The following is a 17,810-nucleotide window of genomic DNA, read 5'->3' on the forward strand; positions in this document are numbered from 1 at the left end:
AAATGACATTATAATGTGGTAATAAGCAGGTTTGACGCAAGTTATTTAGCATAATTTCTTAAGCAAGTTAGTACACTGATCTCAAGGGTGTTTCGTGGTAATATCACAGCAGCAGTCTGCCATCCGGTGGTCTTGCTGAAGAATGATCTCAACCTTGAAAGCTGAAGAACGTACTGTCAATTTGTGGACAAGAAAGTGCTTATATATATACAAAGAGAAAGTTATTGAAAATATGTATTTATTAAACAATTTATTGAGGCTGGAGATGTGAATCCTTGTACAGGGGAACTTGAAACAAATGTCCGCAGTACAAACACAAGACGTGGTGCAAAGGCTAGAAGGAAAGTCCAGGACAGAGGAGAATGAAAGAGGAGGGATTTAGAAGCACTTCCTGTGGACAATGGAGGGTCCGGCCTCCTCGTACTCATCTTTGCTGATCCACATCTGCTGGAAAGTGGACAGGGAAGCCAAGATGGAGCCGCCGATCCAGACAGAGTATTTACGCTCAGGAGGGGCAATCATCTGTAGTGGACAAAGGAAAATGTAATTATTATTTACATCACCATTATCAATAATAATAATAATAATAATAATAATAATAAAACAAATGCCATTGTTGTTGTTGTTGTTGTTGTTGTTGTTATTATTATTATTAAATTATCCATAATGCAGACTGCATAATTATTTTGTGATTTGTAATAATAATACAAAATCAATAATCCATCATTACAATAATACCATGTATAATTATTATTATTAGTATTGGTATTATTATATTTTTATTAAAATAGCAATAATACATAACTACAATAATACAAAGTACATTATAAAAGTTTTTATTATCAATATAAATATATTCAACTACTACCTCTAATATAACTACTACTACTACTACTAATAATAATAATTTGTTATTGAAGTATCCATATTGTACATTGTGTTATTACATTGTGATTTAATATAATAATAGAGATTTAAGATTTTAAGATATAAGATTAAATATAATATTTTTTGTTGTTGTTGTTGTTATGATGATGATGATTATTATTTTATATCCATAATGCACAAAGTATTATTGTTTTGTTCAATTGTTTAGTCTGATTATTATTAATTTACTATATTGTAAGTAGAAATATAACAATAATTGTATATTTATAAATAAAACCTATATGTTTTGTATACTGGTCTGCATATCGGACACTTAAAAATAATCTGTACCTGTCATAAAAAATCATTTGGATCGTAAAACAACTTTGCATAAACATAAAATATGATTAAATATGAATCATAATAAAAATGATTAAAACAAAAATGATTCATTTTTTCATATTCATTATTTTTGTAGTGTAATGATTACTTATTGTGTAAAAAAAAACATTTTAGTCCTTTACTGTACCTTGATCTTCATGGTGCTGGGAGCCAAAGCTGTGATCTCTTTCTGCATCCTGTCACCGATACCAGGGTACATGGTGGTACCGCCAGACAGTACGTTGTTGGCGTACAGATCCTTACGAATGTCAATGTCGCACTTCATAATGCCGTTGTAAGTGGTCTCATGAATACCAGCAGACTCCATACCTACAGACAATGTAATTTAGATAATGAATGGGACTATACATGAAACATACTTCCATTTAAATACATTACATATGCAGTACCATGCTAATTCACGATTACATAAGTGCGCTGATTTCATTAAGGGAAGAACTGCTGGTTAGCCATTGTCCTATCAGCTCCACTGGATAAGGAAACAGTGATTGATGTACAATGTCAAGACTAAGAACCCTGTACACCATAAATAGCCCCTCAGCCTTTGGCCATATACTGAAACACTCCTAATTATTTCCTGACAAAAGGTGATCCGTCACCATGTCACCTCTCCTAAAAGTGCACTGTAATGTAAGAAAAAGCTCTGAAAATGCAGTTGGTTGAATTTTTCTCAGTGGGAAACTTGACCGCTTCGCTGTGCCCATGGAAGGTGGGTTTAACTGTGTTGCTGTGCATAGACTGATGTGCAAATGATTGAGAATTATTAATAACATGATTTTTTCATCAATGGGAATGCTGGCTTGGCAATGGCTGAAAAGGGAGAATATATTTTGAGTGTGGGCTTAGAGGTTCAGTGTAGGCCTCGTTTCAAAATTGCTAGAAACTTACATGAATAATTGATAAAAAACAAGGCATAATGTAGGGATATTCAAAGCTTGTCTATCATTAAGAAGAAACCTAGTCAAAAATCTGAAAGGAATGTGAACATGATTGTTTTCTTGTTATCTCGACATAACAAATGTTGTTTTCTCAAGAGCATGATTATGCCAATTAAATCATTTGTGCCTGACCAGCAAAATAATGACTGACTTATTATTATTATTTCTTATAATAATAATTATTATTATAAAACAAGACAGAAATAAATAATTATTGGATTACTTTAGAAACATCTCATATTTTAGATCTAGTACTGTAATTAAATAATCATCTAAAATATATCTAAAAAATAGAACAGCATAAATATATATATATATATATATATATATATATAATCTGGAATAATCAAGGAAGTAAAATTGTTACTCTTAAATTATTTGTATTTAAAATAATTTTATTATTTTATAAATAATCATTGAATTCTGATAGGAACATTAATCATAGTAACTTAGATCCAATTATAAAAGGTTAATCCCAAATAAAATAAAATAATTATATACATATAATAATAATTAAAATAAAAAATGTAATTGTTACTCTTTATTAATTTATTTTATTTTACTTTTTTATTATTATTTTAGAAATATTTACTGGATTCTTATAGGAAGACATATTAATCCTAATCAAATCTAATAAGAATCATCGAATAAAATAAAACAATCGAATCAAATAAGAATCATGTAAAGATAAAAAGTAAAATAACCTCATTACTATTGGCTCCTGAAAAATAATTTTATAATTATGATTTATTTTTACTCTTGTTTGATTTTAAGGTAGATATTACATTATCTTTATCAGCTGAAATTCACAGGAGAACTACAAGTTTTACAATCCTGTATAAATTTCTCTACGTTCTGCTACTATACAGGCCAGGGATATTTGATCCTTCAGGAAACATCCCCCTTTAGAGAAGTGTATTTTCTAAAATATTTTAGTCTAAGTTATGCTACATATTTTAATCCTATAGCCTACAGAAATTCCCATTAGGAATTATTATAATTGTGACATAAATTCCAATAAAATGTTGGACTAGGGAAATAAAACAGAACCAAGGAGTACAAGGCGGAGGCGATGAATTATGTACCCATATTCAAATGAACAAATGAGAAACTGACCAATGAAAGAGGGCTGGAAGAGGGTCTCGGGGCAGCGGAACCTCTCGTTACCGATGGTGATGACCTGACCGTCGGGCAACTCGTAGGACTTTTCCAGGGATGAGGAGGAAGCAGCGGTGGCCATCTCATTCTCGAAATCAAGAGCCACATAGCACAACTTCTCCTTAATGTCACGAACAATCTCCCTCTCGGCTGTAAAAGCGAGTTAGAAGGGTATTAAATGCTTTTTAATTATTAAAAAACAGCAGCTGGTTCAATTCACTTTTAACTGCAAATACTAGCATTGACCAAAAGGTGGCTAATGGAGTAGCTAATGGAGATTTCATTACAGCGTAAACAGTGAAACTAGAACACTTTACGACTACGAGACGTATAAAATATTCAAAATGAATCGATATTTTACATTTAACATCTAGTTTATTATCTATTAAGGGACTGCATTAAAATATAACCTTCATATCAAGTACAAGCTGCAGAAAGTGAGGTAATTTACCAGTGGTAACGAACGAGTAGCCTCTCTCAGTCAGGATTTTCATCAGGTAGTCAGTCAGGTCTCTGCCGGCCAAATCCAGTCTCATGATGGCATGTGGAAGGGCGTAACCCTCATATACGGGCACATTGTGGGTTACACCATCACCAGCGTCCAGCACAATACCTGGAGCATATCATAAAAGCATGAAAAACCAAATATATGCATTTTAGAGAAGAAACTGTATGATAGGCAATGTAGGCAAAGTCAACCTGTGGTACGGCCAGAGGCATACAGTGAGAGGACAGCCTGGATGGCCACGTACATAGCCGGAACGTTGAAGGTCTCAAACATAATCTGAAATACAGATAGAAACCAACATATTTTAATATTATGGACCTAATACCATTAATGCCATGATTCTGAAGTCTTCTAAAGGACTTGCCTGGGTCATCTTCTCCCTGTTGGCCTTGGGATTCAGAGGAGCCTCAGTCAAGAGGACGGGATGTTCCTCAGGAGCCACACGTAGCTCGTTGTAGAAGGTGTGGTGCCAGATCTGAGAAAAAAATACTTTTTTCATTATATATGGAAACACTCGTCACATTTACTGTTGTTTGGCAAATTTTTGAGAGCAAAATGTATGGGACTGCATTTGTGCCAAAAGGTCAATTGTCCATGTTGCATTCATTCTGTAGGCCTACTTGTTAAGATAAACTAATATATGTTGATATGTATGTTTATGTCGTCTTCTTCTGTCATCCTCCATGTCATCTTGTTCTGTTGTCTAAAGGCTGTTTCCAAACATTATAGCTTTCTATTTGTGCCAAGAAAGTGTTGACTCGAATATCTACTCTTAGTGCTGTTTGTTTCGGGTCGAAATTGTGTCACCCTCCTTGTTTAATGCTCTCAGTGAATGTTCTGCACCACATTTTACAGGTATCCGGGTAAACAAATAGAATGTTTACATTTTTTCAAAAATTTGTTTTCTCACCGTCTTTCTAAAACTCTGAATTTTTGTCAAAACACAAAGATGAAACCTAAGGATTATAGATTCATTCAAGTTTATAGAACGAAAACATAAATGCATCTAAAGATTTTAGAAAACTCATTATTGAAAAAAATCTAAAATCTGTTTATCTGGATGTTGCAGAATGCTTATCGAGTGATAACTTACAAAGCATAAAACTGAGCTTTTTGGCACAATTGTAACACCATAGAAATCCATTGATTTCAACTGGAATCCATGCGATTGTGAATTTTGTGTGAAGGCGAAAGGTTTCAACATAACATTTCGCAACAGGTTCAAGTTGTTCATGTGAATTTACCTCACTGACCAACAGAAAGTTACTTTGTTTGACTTCTTTGTGATTTGTGCTCCATAGATCACTACACTACTGACAATAGACATTTCTTGACCGCACATTGCTTCTTAAAAGTGAGTATTGGTATGGTCTACCTTCTCCATGTCATCCCAGTTGGTGATGATGCCATGCTCAATGGGGTATTTGAGGGTGAGGATGCCTCTCTTGCTCTGGGCCTCGTCTCCTACATAGCTGTCTTTCTGACCCATACCGACCATGACACCCTAAAAAAAGAGACCATAGTGCAAGTTTTCAGTCACAATCTTTCTACATTTGATTCACATACGTTAGCACTCACACTCCTTTTCTAGAATTAATGTTTGCTTATTAACATTTTGAAGCAAGGATTGATTCTAGCAGTGTATCGCTTTTACGGGTCAAAGGTCAAAGCGTAAGAACTGTGACTTAAGAGGTGTTTTACTGATTGGATCAAAAATAAGACTAAGCCCCAGATTACGTAAATGAACGTTGTCATCTCACCTGATGGCGGGGTCGGCCCACAATGGAGGGAAACACAGCCCTGGGAGCGTCATCCCCGGCAAAGCCGGCCTTCACCAGACCTGAGCCATTGTCACACACCAGAGCGGTGGTCTCTTCCTCGTCGCACATGTTTGCTTAGACAACTGGTGTTTGGGCACAAACACATGACATATCCATTAAAAAGCAGAAGGATATTCTCATGCCTATTAATTACTTGTCTTTGCTTGTTGAATTCATGTAGTACTTGAAGCTAAATGTAAATGATTCATCTTCTGTGCTTAAAAAGAGCTTTTCTGACATCTTCAGTTATGCAGACCTACCCTCCCTACGGCAGACTCACAGTGCGCTATAAATAATGCATATTTTATTATTATTTGATATCTTGAGTTGTGCATAAAAAGCTTTAGTTTGTAACATTTTTATAGCGCTGCTTCTGTATTTGAAGTTGTTTTAAAATGCAAAATATAAGCATTTCATTGGTCCACTGCGTACTGTATGTAACAAATAATTCATTAAGTAATTCATTATTAACAGGATAGTTCACTCAGAAATGGAAATTCTGTCAACACCCTTATGTTGTTCTAAACCTTTATGACTTTTTTTTTCTGCGGAATATGATTTGAAGTGATTTTTACAGTGAAAGTCACTGACTTTCATTATACACTACTGTTAAAAAATGTGGGGTCACTAAGTTTTTTTAAATAAAACTCTTATACACAACCAGGCTGCATTTATTTGATCAAAAATACAGTAAAAACATTAGAATTGTAATATATATATATATATATATATATATATATATATATATTACAAATTAAAATAACTGTTTTAATATATTCTAAATACAATTTATTCCAGTGATGGCAAAGCTGAATTTTCAGCAGTCTTTGGTGTCACATGATCCTTCAGAAATCATTCTAATATGCTGATTTGTTGACCAAGGGTCAAAATTTGAATGGTAGTGTATGGATAAAAAGTTCTTCAAAATATCTCCATTTTTGTTCCACCAAGTCATCAGGTTTGATCAGAATTTTCAAATTTGAATGAACTAACATTCCAAATGTCCAAAAGCCAAGCTTCGCTACACTATCTGCTGTAGTCCAACAAACTGTTTAAAATAAACCATCCATTGAAGTAAACTCACCCAGGAGAGCTTGCACAAGAGGCCTGGAAAACTTGCTCCCTCAAGAGCGGTAGAAAATAAGAGAGTGAGCGGCCAGTTCACCTGTCCTGTATTTATATAGGAGCCTTGTCACCAGGGCTTCAGAACCTCAAGCCTTTTTAGGATACATTACAACCCCGCATCACTCAAAGGAGGGCCGTCCCATGTGAAGATGGAGTATTGGAACGGGTCTCACAATGCAGACTGTCAAATGACAGTTGCATTTAATATTAGAAGATAATTTATGTCTCTCGAGAACAGTGTGGACTATTGTTGGAAAGAGAGGTGGCCAGTTCACTGGGAGAGAATGGCATCCCAGGGGCCGTTATAAATAAGACGCCGAGCATTGGTCATAATGGACGAATGACCATTTGTCTGTTGTCTGATATCTGTCAGTTGTGAGGAACTTCTAGCTGGCCTTCAAAGGAAATGCACATTGCCGCCCCATATGGGTGTGGACGTTACAACCAAAGCCTACCAAATGAGGAATGATTTTCAGCATCTCTTCCCAAAGTAAAATCATGGCCTCTTGGAAATTGACAATGTGCCATACTTTGTGATGTTTGTAGGGCTGTTTTATGTGTGGGTGGTCTAATAATTACATGGACGTAAAAGCTACTTGATTGCATAGTGTCAAGAGAACGGCATTGTGCTGCTAACAATGACTCGTGGCACATGAAGTTACTTTCAATGACTTTTTTATCTCTACAAATCCAATCTTTTACTCTTAGACATGTTTGATACTCCATTATCTAACATACAATTAACCTACTGCATAAAAAGGAACTAGTTTTAACAACATAAAATACTGATGTCTTGACCTTCCCAACTGTTTCTAACAATTCCTAGCATACGAAAACATAATTTAAGTTTTAATTAATGGTAAAATTTTCTTCCAGTTATAATCTTATTTTAATGACCAACAATATATTACATAAAATAAGCTAAATACATTTAGCCAATTTTATGCAATGCAACCCTGTTACCCAGTGTTGTTATTGTTATCTATAACTTTTAATAACTGAAATACCGCCAAAATAAAATATAAATATTAGATAAAAAAACTTAAACTTGAATTATAAACCAGAAATTAAATAAGTAATTGAAATAAGCTAAAGTACTAAAATTACGAAAACAATTACTTAATTTTAAAATGTATTAAGAAACTAAAGAAAATGAAAAGAGCACATAAATTACTAACATTTAAAATGGAAAACAAAAATATATGCTAATTCAAAATATGAATAAATATTATAATAGTAGACAAATAATACTAAAATAAAACTGCTGTGTTAAAAATTGTGACACCCAACAATATCATTATTTGGTGGGAAGACAAATAATTACTGTAATTTCATTCCATTTTCTCAGGAGACTAGCCTTCAACCCGGTTACCTGCAATATATGTCTATTGTAAACCACAAACCAACATTTGGTCCCAAATTTGAAAGCTCTTGTTGAGTAATAGAAAATTTAGGTTAAATTTTAGATAAAGCTAAAAATATTGTAACATAGCTTTCCCTTTTTCAAGCATATTTTTGGTATATGTTTATGTATGTACTTACAAACAATACATACATATACAAAAACCCCTCCATTTTTAAAAGTTTCGGCCCAGTTTTGTAACCAACACTGTAAAAAATGACCATGATTATAACTGTAAAATACTGTGAAAATGCTACAGTAAAAACCTGTTAAATGGTTAACGGTAAGTTAAGTACGGTAAGTAAACTGACCTTCCCAGAATTCCCTGCGTTGCATTTAAAATTTTGTCTGAATTTTATGTTTCTTCATTGAACTATGTTTCTTCTTAGTTTTTTCTTATCAGTTACATTTATTAGGGCTGTATATTACATCTAATGTTGTTAAATTAATGTTCAATAGGTTGGTATATTAACATTATATCAGTTAATAAAATTACAGTATTTAACTGTAAATTGAAATTAAATAAAACCTAAAATGCTGTTACCAGATTTTTTACGGTAGAATTCCTGCAACCACAGCTGCCGTTTTTTTATCGTAAATTTTACGTAATTTTTTCTACAGTGCAGTCTAGGATAGTGGCACATAGTAAATATCTTTCTTATGCCAAAATGGCTTTTACTCGATGTTTTAACAATAACACATTTAACTGGTTGACTTGTATGGAGCCTTAAGGTCAAATGTTAGTCAAAGTTTACATTTTCAAGGGCAGCTGGCCATTTGCATTCTTCAGCTCACACAGAGATAATCCACAATCTCCATCGTTTGACTCTCTAGAGGCCTACATTTTGGCAACGTGTCAGCTGGAGGCCACCCAGTAACGTACAATAGCGACAACCTGCCACCTGGCCTTACATTCTGTTCATGACACACTGACAGACCCACCAGCATTGACTGTAGATGGTAAAAGAGCCCCTCTCTCTCTCTCTCTCTCTCACACACACACACACACACACATTTGCTCATGTTGTTTTTATCACAGTTACCATTTTCTCTTATTTCAGGTTAAACGGTCATGCTGTGTCAATAGCATCAACAGCATGCCAATGAAATCACAGAAACCCACAATGCTTGCCTCATAGACTTCCATTGTAAGTACACTGTACAATATGCATTTTCCGTTTGTTTTACACACTGCAGATACTGACAGTAAAGCTGAAAAGTAACCTGAAATATTCATTTACATACTGACCGGAGTTTATGATTAGAATATAGTGCAGCATATACTGTAGTGTGTGCTGCTTATTTTTATCACAATGTGAAATAGTACACATCATGCATTGATAAAAAAATTAATTAAATATATTATGTGAGGAATAAAAAAATGTAAAACAAGGTAGGTAGACAGACAGACAGATAGGTAGATCTAATTACCTCTGGCCCCTATCCCACTGAAAATGGAAGGTCAAGTGGAGCACATTGAATTGTGGGATATTGCATTCCATGAAGCACACTCTGTTGCATACTGCTCATGTTGGCAAAGGTCATCCAGATATTGTATTTTCTATTTTACACATAATTGCATATTGTCCACAGTACCACACACTACATATATAGTAAGAATAGCAGTATGCTACTCTAAACATAGTAAATGTATACAGTACATAAACTCTGACCGTTATGTAGTTCTTCTGTTTCCTTTAGTCCAAATGGCCCTGAAGGGACAACAGTAGACTGCAAGAATGTTTGTACATGTGTTTGTAGCCAAACAATTGCACAAGCACACCAACAGCAAGATAAATATAAAGACTCTCACTGCAGGACTGCATGCAATATTTAACAGTAAAAAAAAAGACTGCTGCTGATAAAAATGCTGTGATCCAAATGATTGACACTTTACATTAGAGCCGTCATACTGTCCTGCCATCACATTAGAGCTTCAGCCTCCCCAGAAACAGTGACACATACTTTACACATTCACATATATGGTTACAATAAAAGGTCTTGTCAATCCTAGATAACTTTTGAGGGTAAAATTTGACCCCAAAGTAAAGCCACACACTTGTGTTCATGCATACAGGATCAGCTCTTGCCAGGGTTTCTCTAGTGAATAAAAACAAACATCGTTTTATAGTGGTTCCACATTGATGCGCTTCTGTCATGGATCATGTGACCTCAGTCCTCTGCTCTTCTGCTGCCAATGCCTTTGTCTCATAGCTGAAATTCCTCCTCACTAAACATAGATGCATCCATTCGTAGTGCCACAATGGTGCATTTTGGGATACAGATCAGAATGAGTTTCAGAATGCTATCTTCAAAAATATTTTATCATTCATAAGTTGGACTCAGACATGCTTCAGAGTTCCTTATGAGAAATGAAAATGAAAAGAAATAAGAAAAGAAAAATATTGAAGTTCATATCAAAATCTCTGACGTTTGATTGCACAAATCAAAACACTTTTTTTTGACACTGTTGATATCTCTCCTATATAGTAGTAAGGAACAAGAAGACAGATATTAATAAATGCATAACATGTTAAACAACCTGATAACCTGGAATACAAAGATAATAAATAGAAAGTACAATAAAATATAATATAAATGTGACTAATATAAAGTACAGACACTGTTAATATATATACATTGTTGTATATGAATTAATATATGCAAAATACTAATAAGAAAAGTAATTTAAAAAAAGATTATGCATTAACATATAAACCTAATGACCTGATATATAAATATAAAAATTACTAGTAAAAATAAATATTATATTTTTCATGCACTTAATTCATTATGTTTTGTTGAATATTAAGAGTGTCTGTGCTTCATGTCTCTGCACACCATTTATTTTTTTTATTTTATTTTATATTTTTCCAGTGTGTTTTATTGGTGCACAGCATTTAGCATCTTCCTGGTGACTGGGAGAACTATGGAGAATTTTAATGTGCTTGTTATGGAGGGCCAGGAAGCCACATGAATTTTGAATAAACTGCCAGGAACCGCTTCAGAAGGCTGTTAAAATGATATGTTACAACAGATCTGTTTCAAGCTCTTTGATGCAACAGAAATGCTTTTGAAATTAGATTAAAATTGATTTAATCCTTCAGGAATACCAAACCCCAGTGAGTTTACAGAAAATGAGATACAACAAGCTACAGTTGTTTTGAAGTGATGAGTCCAAATTTAGTTACATGTAGATTGCTGAAGTGAAAACTGGAAAAATAGGACAAAACACAGCCAGACCACTGAGGCGTTGGGACATGTTTTTCTGTATCCATGTTTAGGTAATTACAATATGCAATACCTTTACATAAGGACAATAAACCACATATTAAATATGCAGAACCACAAAATCCTTCACGGGTCAAAAGTTCACCTCCATTAAAATTTTATGATTTCTATTAGAAACAGCGACAAATCACCTCTGAAATTATAAATGAATTTCCTGTAGTAGATATTAATTACGAGTAACTCAATGTAATATGCAACTTAACTAATTTATATATGTATGAAATATGATCAAAAATATATATAAAAGTGATACAAAATAGGACCAGAAAATTAGATAGTCCTCGGATAGATGGATAGATACTCACCATGTTCATCTGTTCATCACAGAGAAATTGTGCAAGGAAAAGGAAAAGTAAATGAATAACAAATCAATCTGAGGAATGCAGGCCCTATCGAGATGATTTAAAGGGGTTAATTGTGGTTCGGCCAAAGGATGACCTCCATTTAGGCTTAAGGGTAAAAAAAAAACATTGTTTGAATTATGTCACTGTTAAGAATAGTTCATTGCTAAGCACCATCTGTGAACACATCACATACTGGGAGGCACCATGCTGGGGTAAATCTGTCTTCCAATTCAGGTCAATAAATCATAGAAAAATACAGTTTATTTCTGTACATAAATGATGCATGCACATGCATGAGTGGCCTGTGTGTCACATGTCCTGTAAACTTGGCATATGTGAACTCATACAGACATGAATTATAAATGTGCTTCAGGCTCCAGGCTTGGAGAATCCTGCAGAATCGTTTGATTACAGCTCTTATTCGTGCACACACTGTAGATTCTACAACAACACTGTATAACAAGCTGTGGCATTCAAGCATTTTGTTCCACTCAAAAAGATGAGCATTATTGCAAAATGTTGAGTCGCTCAAAATACGCACAAGACATCGAATAAGCAGTTTATGACATTTACCTGATAAAAGAACAATTTAAGGCGTCTACATGACCTTACATGCTGTCGGGAATAATCGGTGGAAGATCCTCAATATAAAAGCGCTCATTGTTTAAAATATCACAGAATTGGACAACACTTATTTGCATACCGTTTATACGCTGCACATTGGGATGTACAATTGAACACACACAGCACCTTTAAGATATATATATCTTAAATATATATATATAAATAAAGGAAGAATCTTCCATAGGCATTAAAAGTTGTATGTTATTAGTTAAACAGACAAAACAAACAAAAACAAGCAAACATATAAAGTACACACATTGTAGGATGACACTTTTGCCACTAATAATTTTATATAATAATTCATTTTAATACTGTATTATGTTATAATCAGTTTGTATTATATTTTATTATTTTAATTATAAATTATGTATATATATAAATATGAATATATTATATTATAATAATCTGACTATATCATAATTGTGGAAAAAAAACATTGTTTCTTACATAAAAATGAATTGGGTTAAATCATAAAATTACAGATGTATGAACATGAATAATTTAGACACACTGTATATTTTATGGTATAAAATAATCACCACTGTAATAATACTGTAAAGACAATTAAATAATACATAAAAATGTATTTTGATAATTATATTAATTTATGTAACATGATATTACAAGGCCTGCATAGGCCTGAATAGTCTGATAATAACATAATTGTGAAATAAATAATTTAAAAAAATGCTTCTTACATACAAAGGATGCAAATGGGTTAAATAGTAAAGCTGACTGCAGATCATAATTATAGTTCCTTCTATAAACATATGATTCAAGCTTTTAATGTCATTTTTGGGTAATTAAATATCAGCATCAGCACCACACCAAGAGGAAATGTGAGCCGCTTTTACATGTGCAGACCGGTTGAACATCAAGTCCTCAATGTATGATGAGGCACGTACTTGCTCATGACAGAAGGCAAATATTTTCTGACCTCCATACCAGGTCTCTCCCGTTTGCAGCCCCCAACATTTGAAGGATTGTAAAAGGTCACGCAGGTTTTGGCTCATGGGCCTTGACCTTATTGAAAACTCATGTTTTTTTCCCCCAGTTTTCCCTGAACCAGCTCCGTGCAGTAGTGTCTAGTTTTAAGAGGTCCATAATCCAGGCATCTTTTTGGGCTCCTTCCATGAACTCTGACAGGGATATTTGACCTGTGAATGAAGAGGAAGAGTCTTTAATGAATTCCTACATCAACCCCACCCCTCTCTCACAATCTCTCTCTCTCTGACCACCGACAGGCTTAATTTAGCAACATTATAAGCCTATACATATTTAGGCTGCCACACATGGGTTTATTATATAAGGCTGTTTACTTATCAATGTGGTCCTGTGGATTTTTAGAAAGTAAACATCCTTTTGACACACCCATAAGTTTATTTACTTATTTACTATAAATACAAACGCATGCATTTATATATTTCAGAAAAATATGTTATGTTTATATATTAAATATATTTATATACAATATAAAATATAAATATATAAATGTAAATTTATTTCCAAAATATATGCTGTATGTAAGTGCATGTATATATATACATAATAAATATACAAAGTACAAACACATATATTATGTAAACAAAAACTTTTATTTTGGATTAATTGTGATTAATCGTTTGACAGCACTAATACACACACACACACACACACACACACACATATATATATATATATATATGCAAATTAATTATGATTAAATTATTTATTATGAAATTACTTTAGTTTATCATTAAATAATATATAAAAAATATTACATGTTTATATACAACACATACATATATTAAAAATATATATTGTTTTAAAATTAAATTGGACTATTTCCAATTAATGTGATCTTCATTTAAGCAAACAAAACCAACCGTGTGACATAAGCACCCATAGTTGAAAATAACAAGATTAAAGGTCATTTGATTGATATGCAACAATTTAATAGTCAACCCATCTTCTGCGCTTTGCTGTTGGATACATTATATGGTCAAAACTGAGGAAAGCCCTTTAATTCCAGTAATGACAGATCTTAATGTAGGTCTATACAATGACACAAAGAAATGAAAGAAAATAAATATACAGAGTTTACTGTAGAAGGCCATAAATAGCCCTCACAAAGCCCAGACCAGAATCCCACTAAACAGCTTTGGGATGAACAGGAAGGCTGTCTGTAAGCCAGACCCCTTCAAACCAACATTAGCCCTTGACCTCACTGTTGCTCTCCAACAGAAGCAAATCCCTATATAGACATGCTGCAACATCTAGTGGAAAGCTTTCCTAGAAAAGTGAAAGCCTATGATTTGAATTTAAATTTTTATCAAGCTGTTATGAATGTGTTGTTCAATATATACTTTTGGCATGATAATAGCTGTTTACCCCAAGATAGTACATGTTTTGGTCTTTTGGTCTTTGGTCTCAAATAAATAATATATTTGAGAATGGAAAAAGAGGCACTTACCATCATTGTTTTCATCCAAAAATTTGAATATCCTATCGCAAATGTCGCTGGGTGTCATGTTGATGCGGCTTTTCTTAAGTTGGCAAATTACCTAGAAGCAAAAAGTGAGAAACCCATTAGAAGAGGAAATAAAAAAGATGAAAATGGTGAGACTCAAGATCACTCTTACCTTTATAACACGTTTGATTTCTTGTCTGTCCAACTTTCCATTGTCATCTCTGTCGTAGACTTTAAAAGACCATTTCAGTCTGTCCTCCAGTTTTCCTCTGAGAACCAGGTGGACGGCCGCTACAAATTCCATAAAGTCTATAACATCATCCTGCAAATAGACACGAATGATTTCCATCTGATCACACATGCAAATAATCACAGATTATGCATACAAACTGCTTTGCAATCAGCACTCAATTTTTAAGGAAATGAGAAACTTGCATTTTAACATTTTTAAATAAGTTATGTAAAAATAGTTGACCTTTTCAACTCCTACACTTACCCTGTTTGTGTCAAAAGATTTGAAGAGGGTTTCCATGTACAAAGCCTCATCTTCTGATGTGCTCTGAATTCCAAAGATCTTGCGGAATTCATAAAGATGCAGGGCTCCACTTGGGCACTCTCTCATGAATTTGGTATAAAGAGGCTGGATGTCTGCTAGTTCCACTTCCTTATCTTCATCGCTTTGAATTTGACCCATCTTTGTCTAAAACTCACAATGTTGATCGTATGAAAATGGCCACGATAACGGAGGCAAACCTGCTGTGCTGCATTCTCCTCACAAGTAAACTGATGTAATCCACTTACAACTAGAAACGTGTTGTCTTACTATGAACACACTGGTATTTTTAGAAGGCCTAAACCTCATTTGCTCTTTGATCTGACGTGTGGAATATTCACAGTGAAACTTCATGATCTAATAAATGATATGAACTTACCTGTTAGAGAACGATGAGTCATGTCTCAAACTTTTTATTAATTAGGCCCTATTATAGTGAGATGAGGTCTTGTTAAAATAATATAAATGAATAAATTATACATAATATATGTGCATGTATATGTTCTTAATAGATAAATAAATAAATGTTAAAGAAATACTCCAAATCCTTTTATATTATATTATATTATAAATTAGCATCAAAGTACAGCAAATACTATGGTGTAAAAATGACTTTTTTATATAATTTACATATGTTATTTATTGTGTAAAGGTAAAATATAAGCCAGACAATAAATAAATAAAAAATACAACAAATACTTCAAATCATATTATCTTATATTAATACTATCACTTGAATAATACTTACTTCACATATTATTTTTTGTTGCATTATATAATTTGATTTTGGTTTATGATATGATCTATACGTTTTAACATTCTTTGTGAGATTCGCCCATCTATAGCTAGACACAGCACTGAAACTTTCATATACTTCTGTGTAGTTGGCAGCACAAAAAAAATGTAAAAATAAATCAAGCTAACACCTCTCAGCCTCTTGTATGAGTCTCTCTAAATGATTCATCAATTCTTTTAGATGATTGATTATTCATGAGTCATAGTTGATTAGATCAGCGAGCCAACATTCTCAATTACACCAGTGTCAGAAAATGTCTTGCGTGACTAGTTAAGTTAAGCCCTGACCTCCTATCACTGCACTCTTCTATTGCCTTTCTGTAAAACATACGGTTTCAGTCGGGGTTTAAAGGGCCAAACCATTCTCACCAGTCTTACCTTTCCTCTACAGTATCTCAGGCAGTTGTCCTAACAGGACCTTTTAACTAGGGTGGCCTATAAATACACCCTTTAACAGGTTAAGATGAGAATCTCAGTTCATAGCTGCAGTCAGACAAGACTAAACAAATCTGAAGTCACGTTAACATCACTGTTGACATCATGAATAAATTATTAGGATGAGGTCATTTTAAATACTTGACCTGCAAAGAATATGCATACTTGTACATAAATAAATAAATAATTGAAATAATTAAATAAATAATCAGCATAATTGCATGAACAAAAAATAATTCCAATCAATAGAGAAAGAGAGAGAAATTTACGTTTTACATTGACTTTACTGCTGATGTCATGAATAGATTAATAAATTATTAGGAAACTTTAAATATTTGACCTACATAGAATATGCATACTTGAATAAATAGTTCAAAACTAAATAAATAACCTGCATAACCAGAACGAAGAGAGAGAGAGAGAAAGAAATGGAGTATTTTATAATGATTTTTTATAGTGTACTGTTCATGTCATGAATAATTAATACATTATTAGGAATAGGATGCCTATAAAGTATGTGCATTCTTCACAATAAATAAATACCTTATACCATATGGTAAGAGTAGCATTACAATTTATTATTTGTTAAATAGGTAAACAAAGACTTCAAATATAGTAGCATTAAGGAGGAAAAAACTAGAAAAATATCATTTTTGATGCCATATGGTAAGAGTAGCATTATAAGTGAATATTTTCTAAACGGGTCAAGTCCATTTATGCCCTCTCTCCACAACATTTCTGAACACCAATTTAACAGCAAAGTGAACTCTGGCCTAAATGCAGAATCACATCAATTTTACTTCTGGCCAATAAAACCTAAATCCACCCCCGTTTCACCTCCAGTCTTCTTTTGATGAGGTGATATATTATTTAGCAGCATGTAAGAGATAGTTTGTCAGGACAGACAGCGGAGACATAAAAGGTTTCTCACCTTTTCTCAGCTGTCATTAATGTCAGTGAAATCCTCCGGTCTGAATCACCACAATAATCCCACATCCTCATAAAACACAGGACTGTAGGCAAACATATTTATAAAAGTTAATATAACAAGATATTAAAATGTGTATGTAACACTAATATTTTATAAATCTGAACATAC

The 17,810-nt window shown here is 33.4% G+C and overlaps 2 protein-coding genes across 2 annotated transcripts; both read right to left on the reverse strand.

Annotated features, from left to right (window-relative positions):
- Positions 1-226: 226 nt before the first annotated feature.
- acte1 (actin, epsilon 1) lies at positions 227-5,776 on the reverse strand. Its single transcript, XM_079413882.1, has 8 exons — positions 5,634-5,776; positions 5,249-5,377; positions 4,238-4,348; positions 4,065-4,149; positions 3,817-3,978; positions 3,324-3,515; positions 1,397-1,578; positions 227-522 (listed from the first exon to the last, which is right to left on the reverse strand). The coding sequence occupies exons 1-8, from the start codon at positions 5,760-5,762 to the stop codon at positions 379-381; spliced, it is 1,134 nt and encodes a 377-aa protein (XP_079270008.1). The 5' UTR covers positions 5,763-5,776; the 3' UTR covers positions 227-378.
- Positions 5,777-13,514: 7,738 nt separating this feature from the next.
- On the reverse strand, positions 13,515-15,622 carry LOC306868250 (guanylyl cyclase-activating protein 2-like; the record flags this gene model as incomplete). Its single annotated transcript, XM_079414337.1, has 4 exons — positions 13,515-13,636; positions 14,932-15,022; positions 15,101-15,250; positions 15,425-15,622. The coding sequence occupies 4 exons, from the start codon at positions 15,620-15,622 to the stop codon at positions 13,515-13,517; spliced, it is 561 nt and encodes a 186-aa protein (XP_079270463.1).
- Positions 15,623-17,810: the final 2,188 nt, after the last annotated feature.

This window comes from Barbus barbus, assembly GCF_936440315.1.
Source record: "Barbus barbus genome assembly, chromosome: 50".
NCBI classification, from domain to species: Eukaryota; Metazoa; Chordata; class Actinopteri; order Cypriniformes; family Cyprinidae; genus Barbus; species Barbus barbus.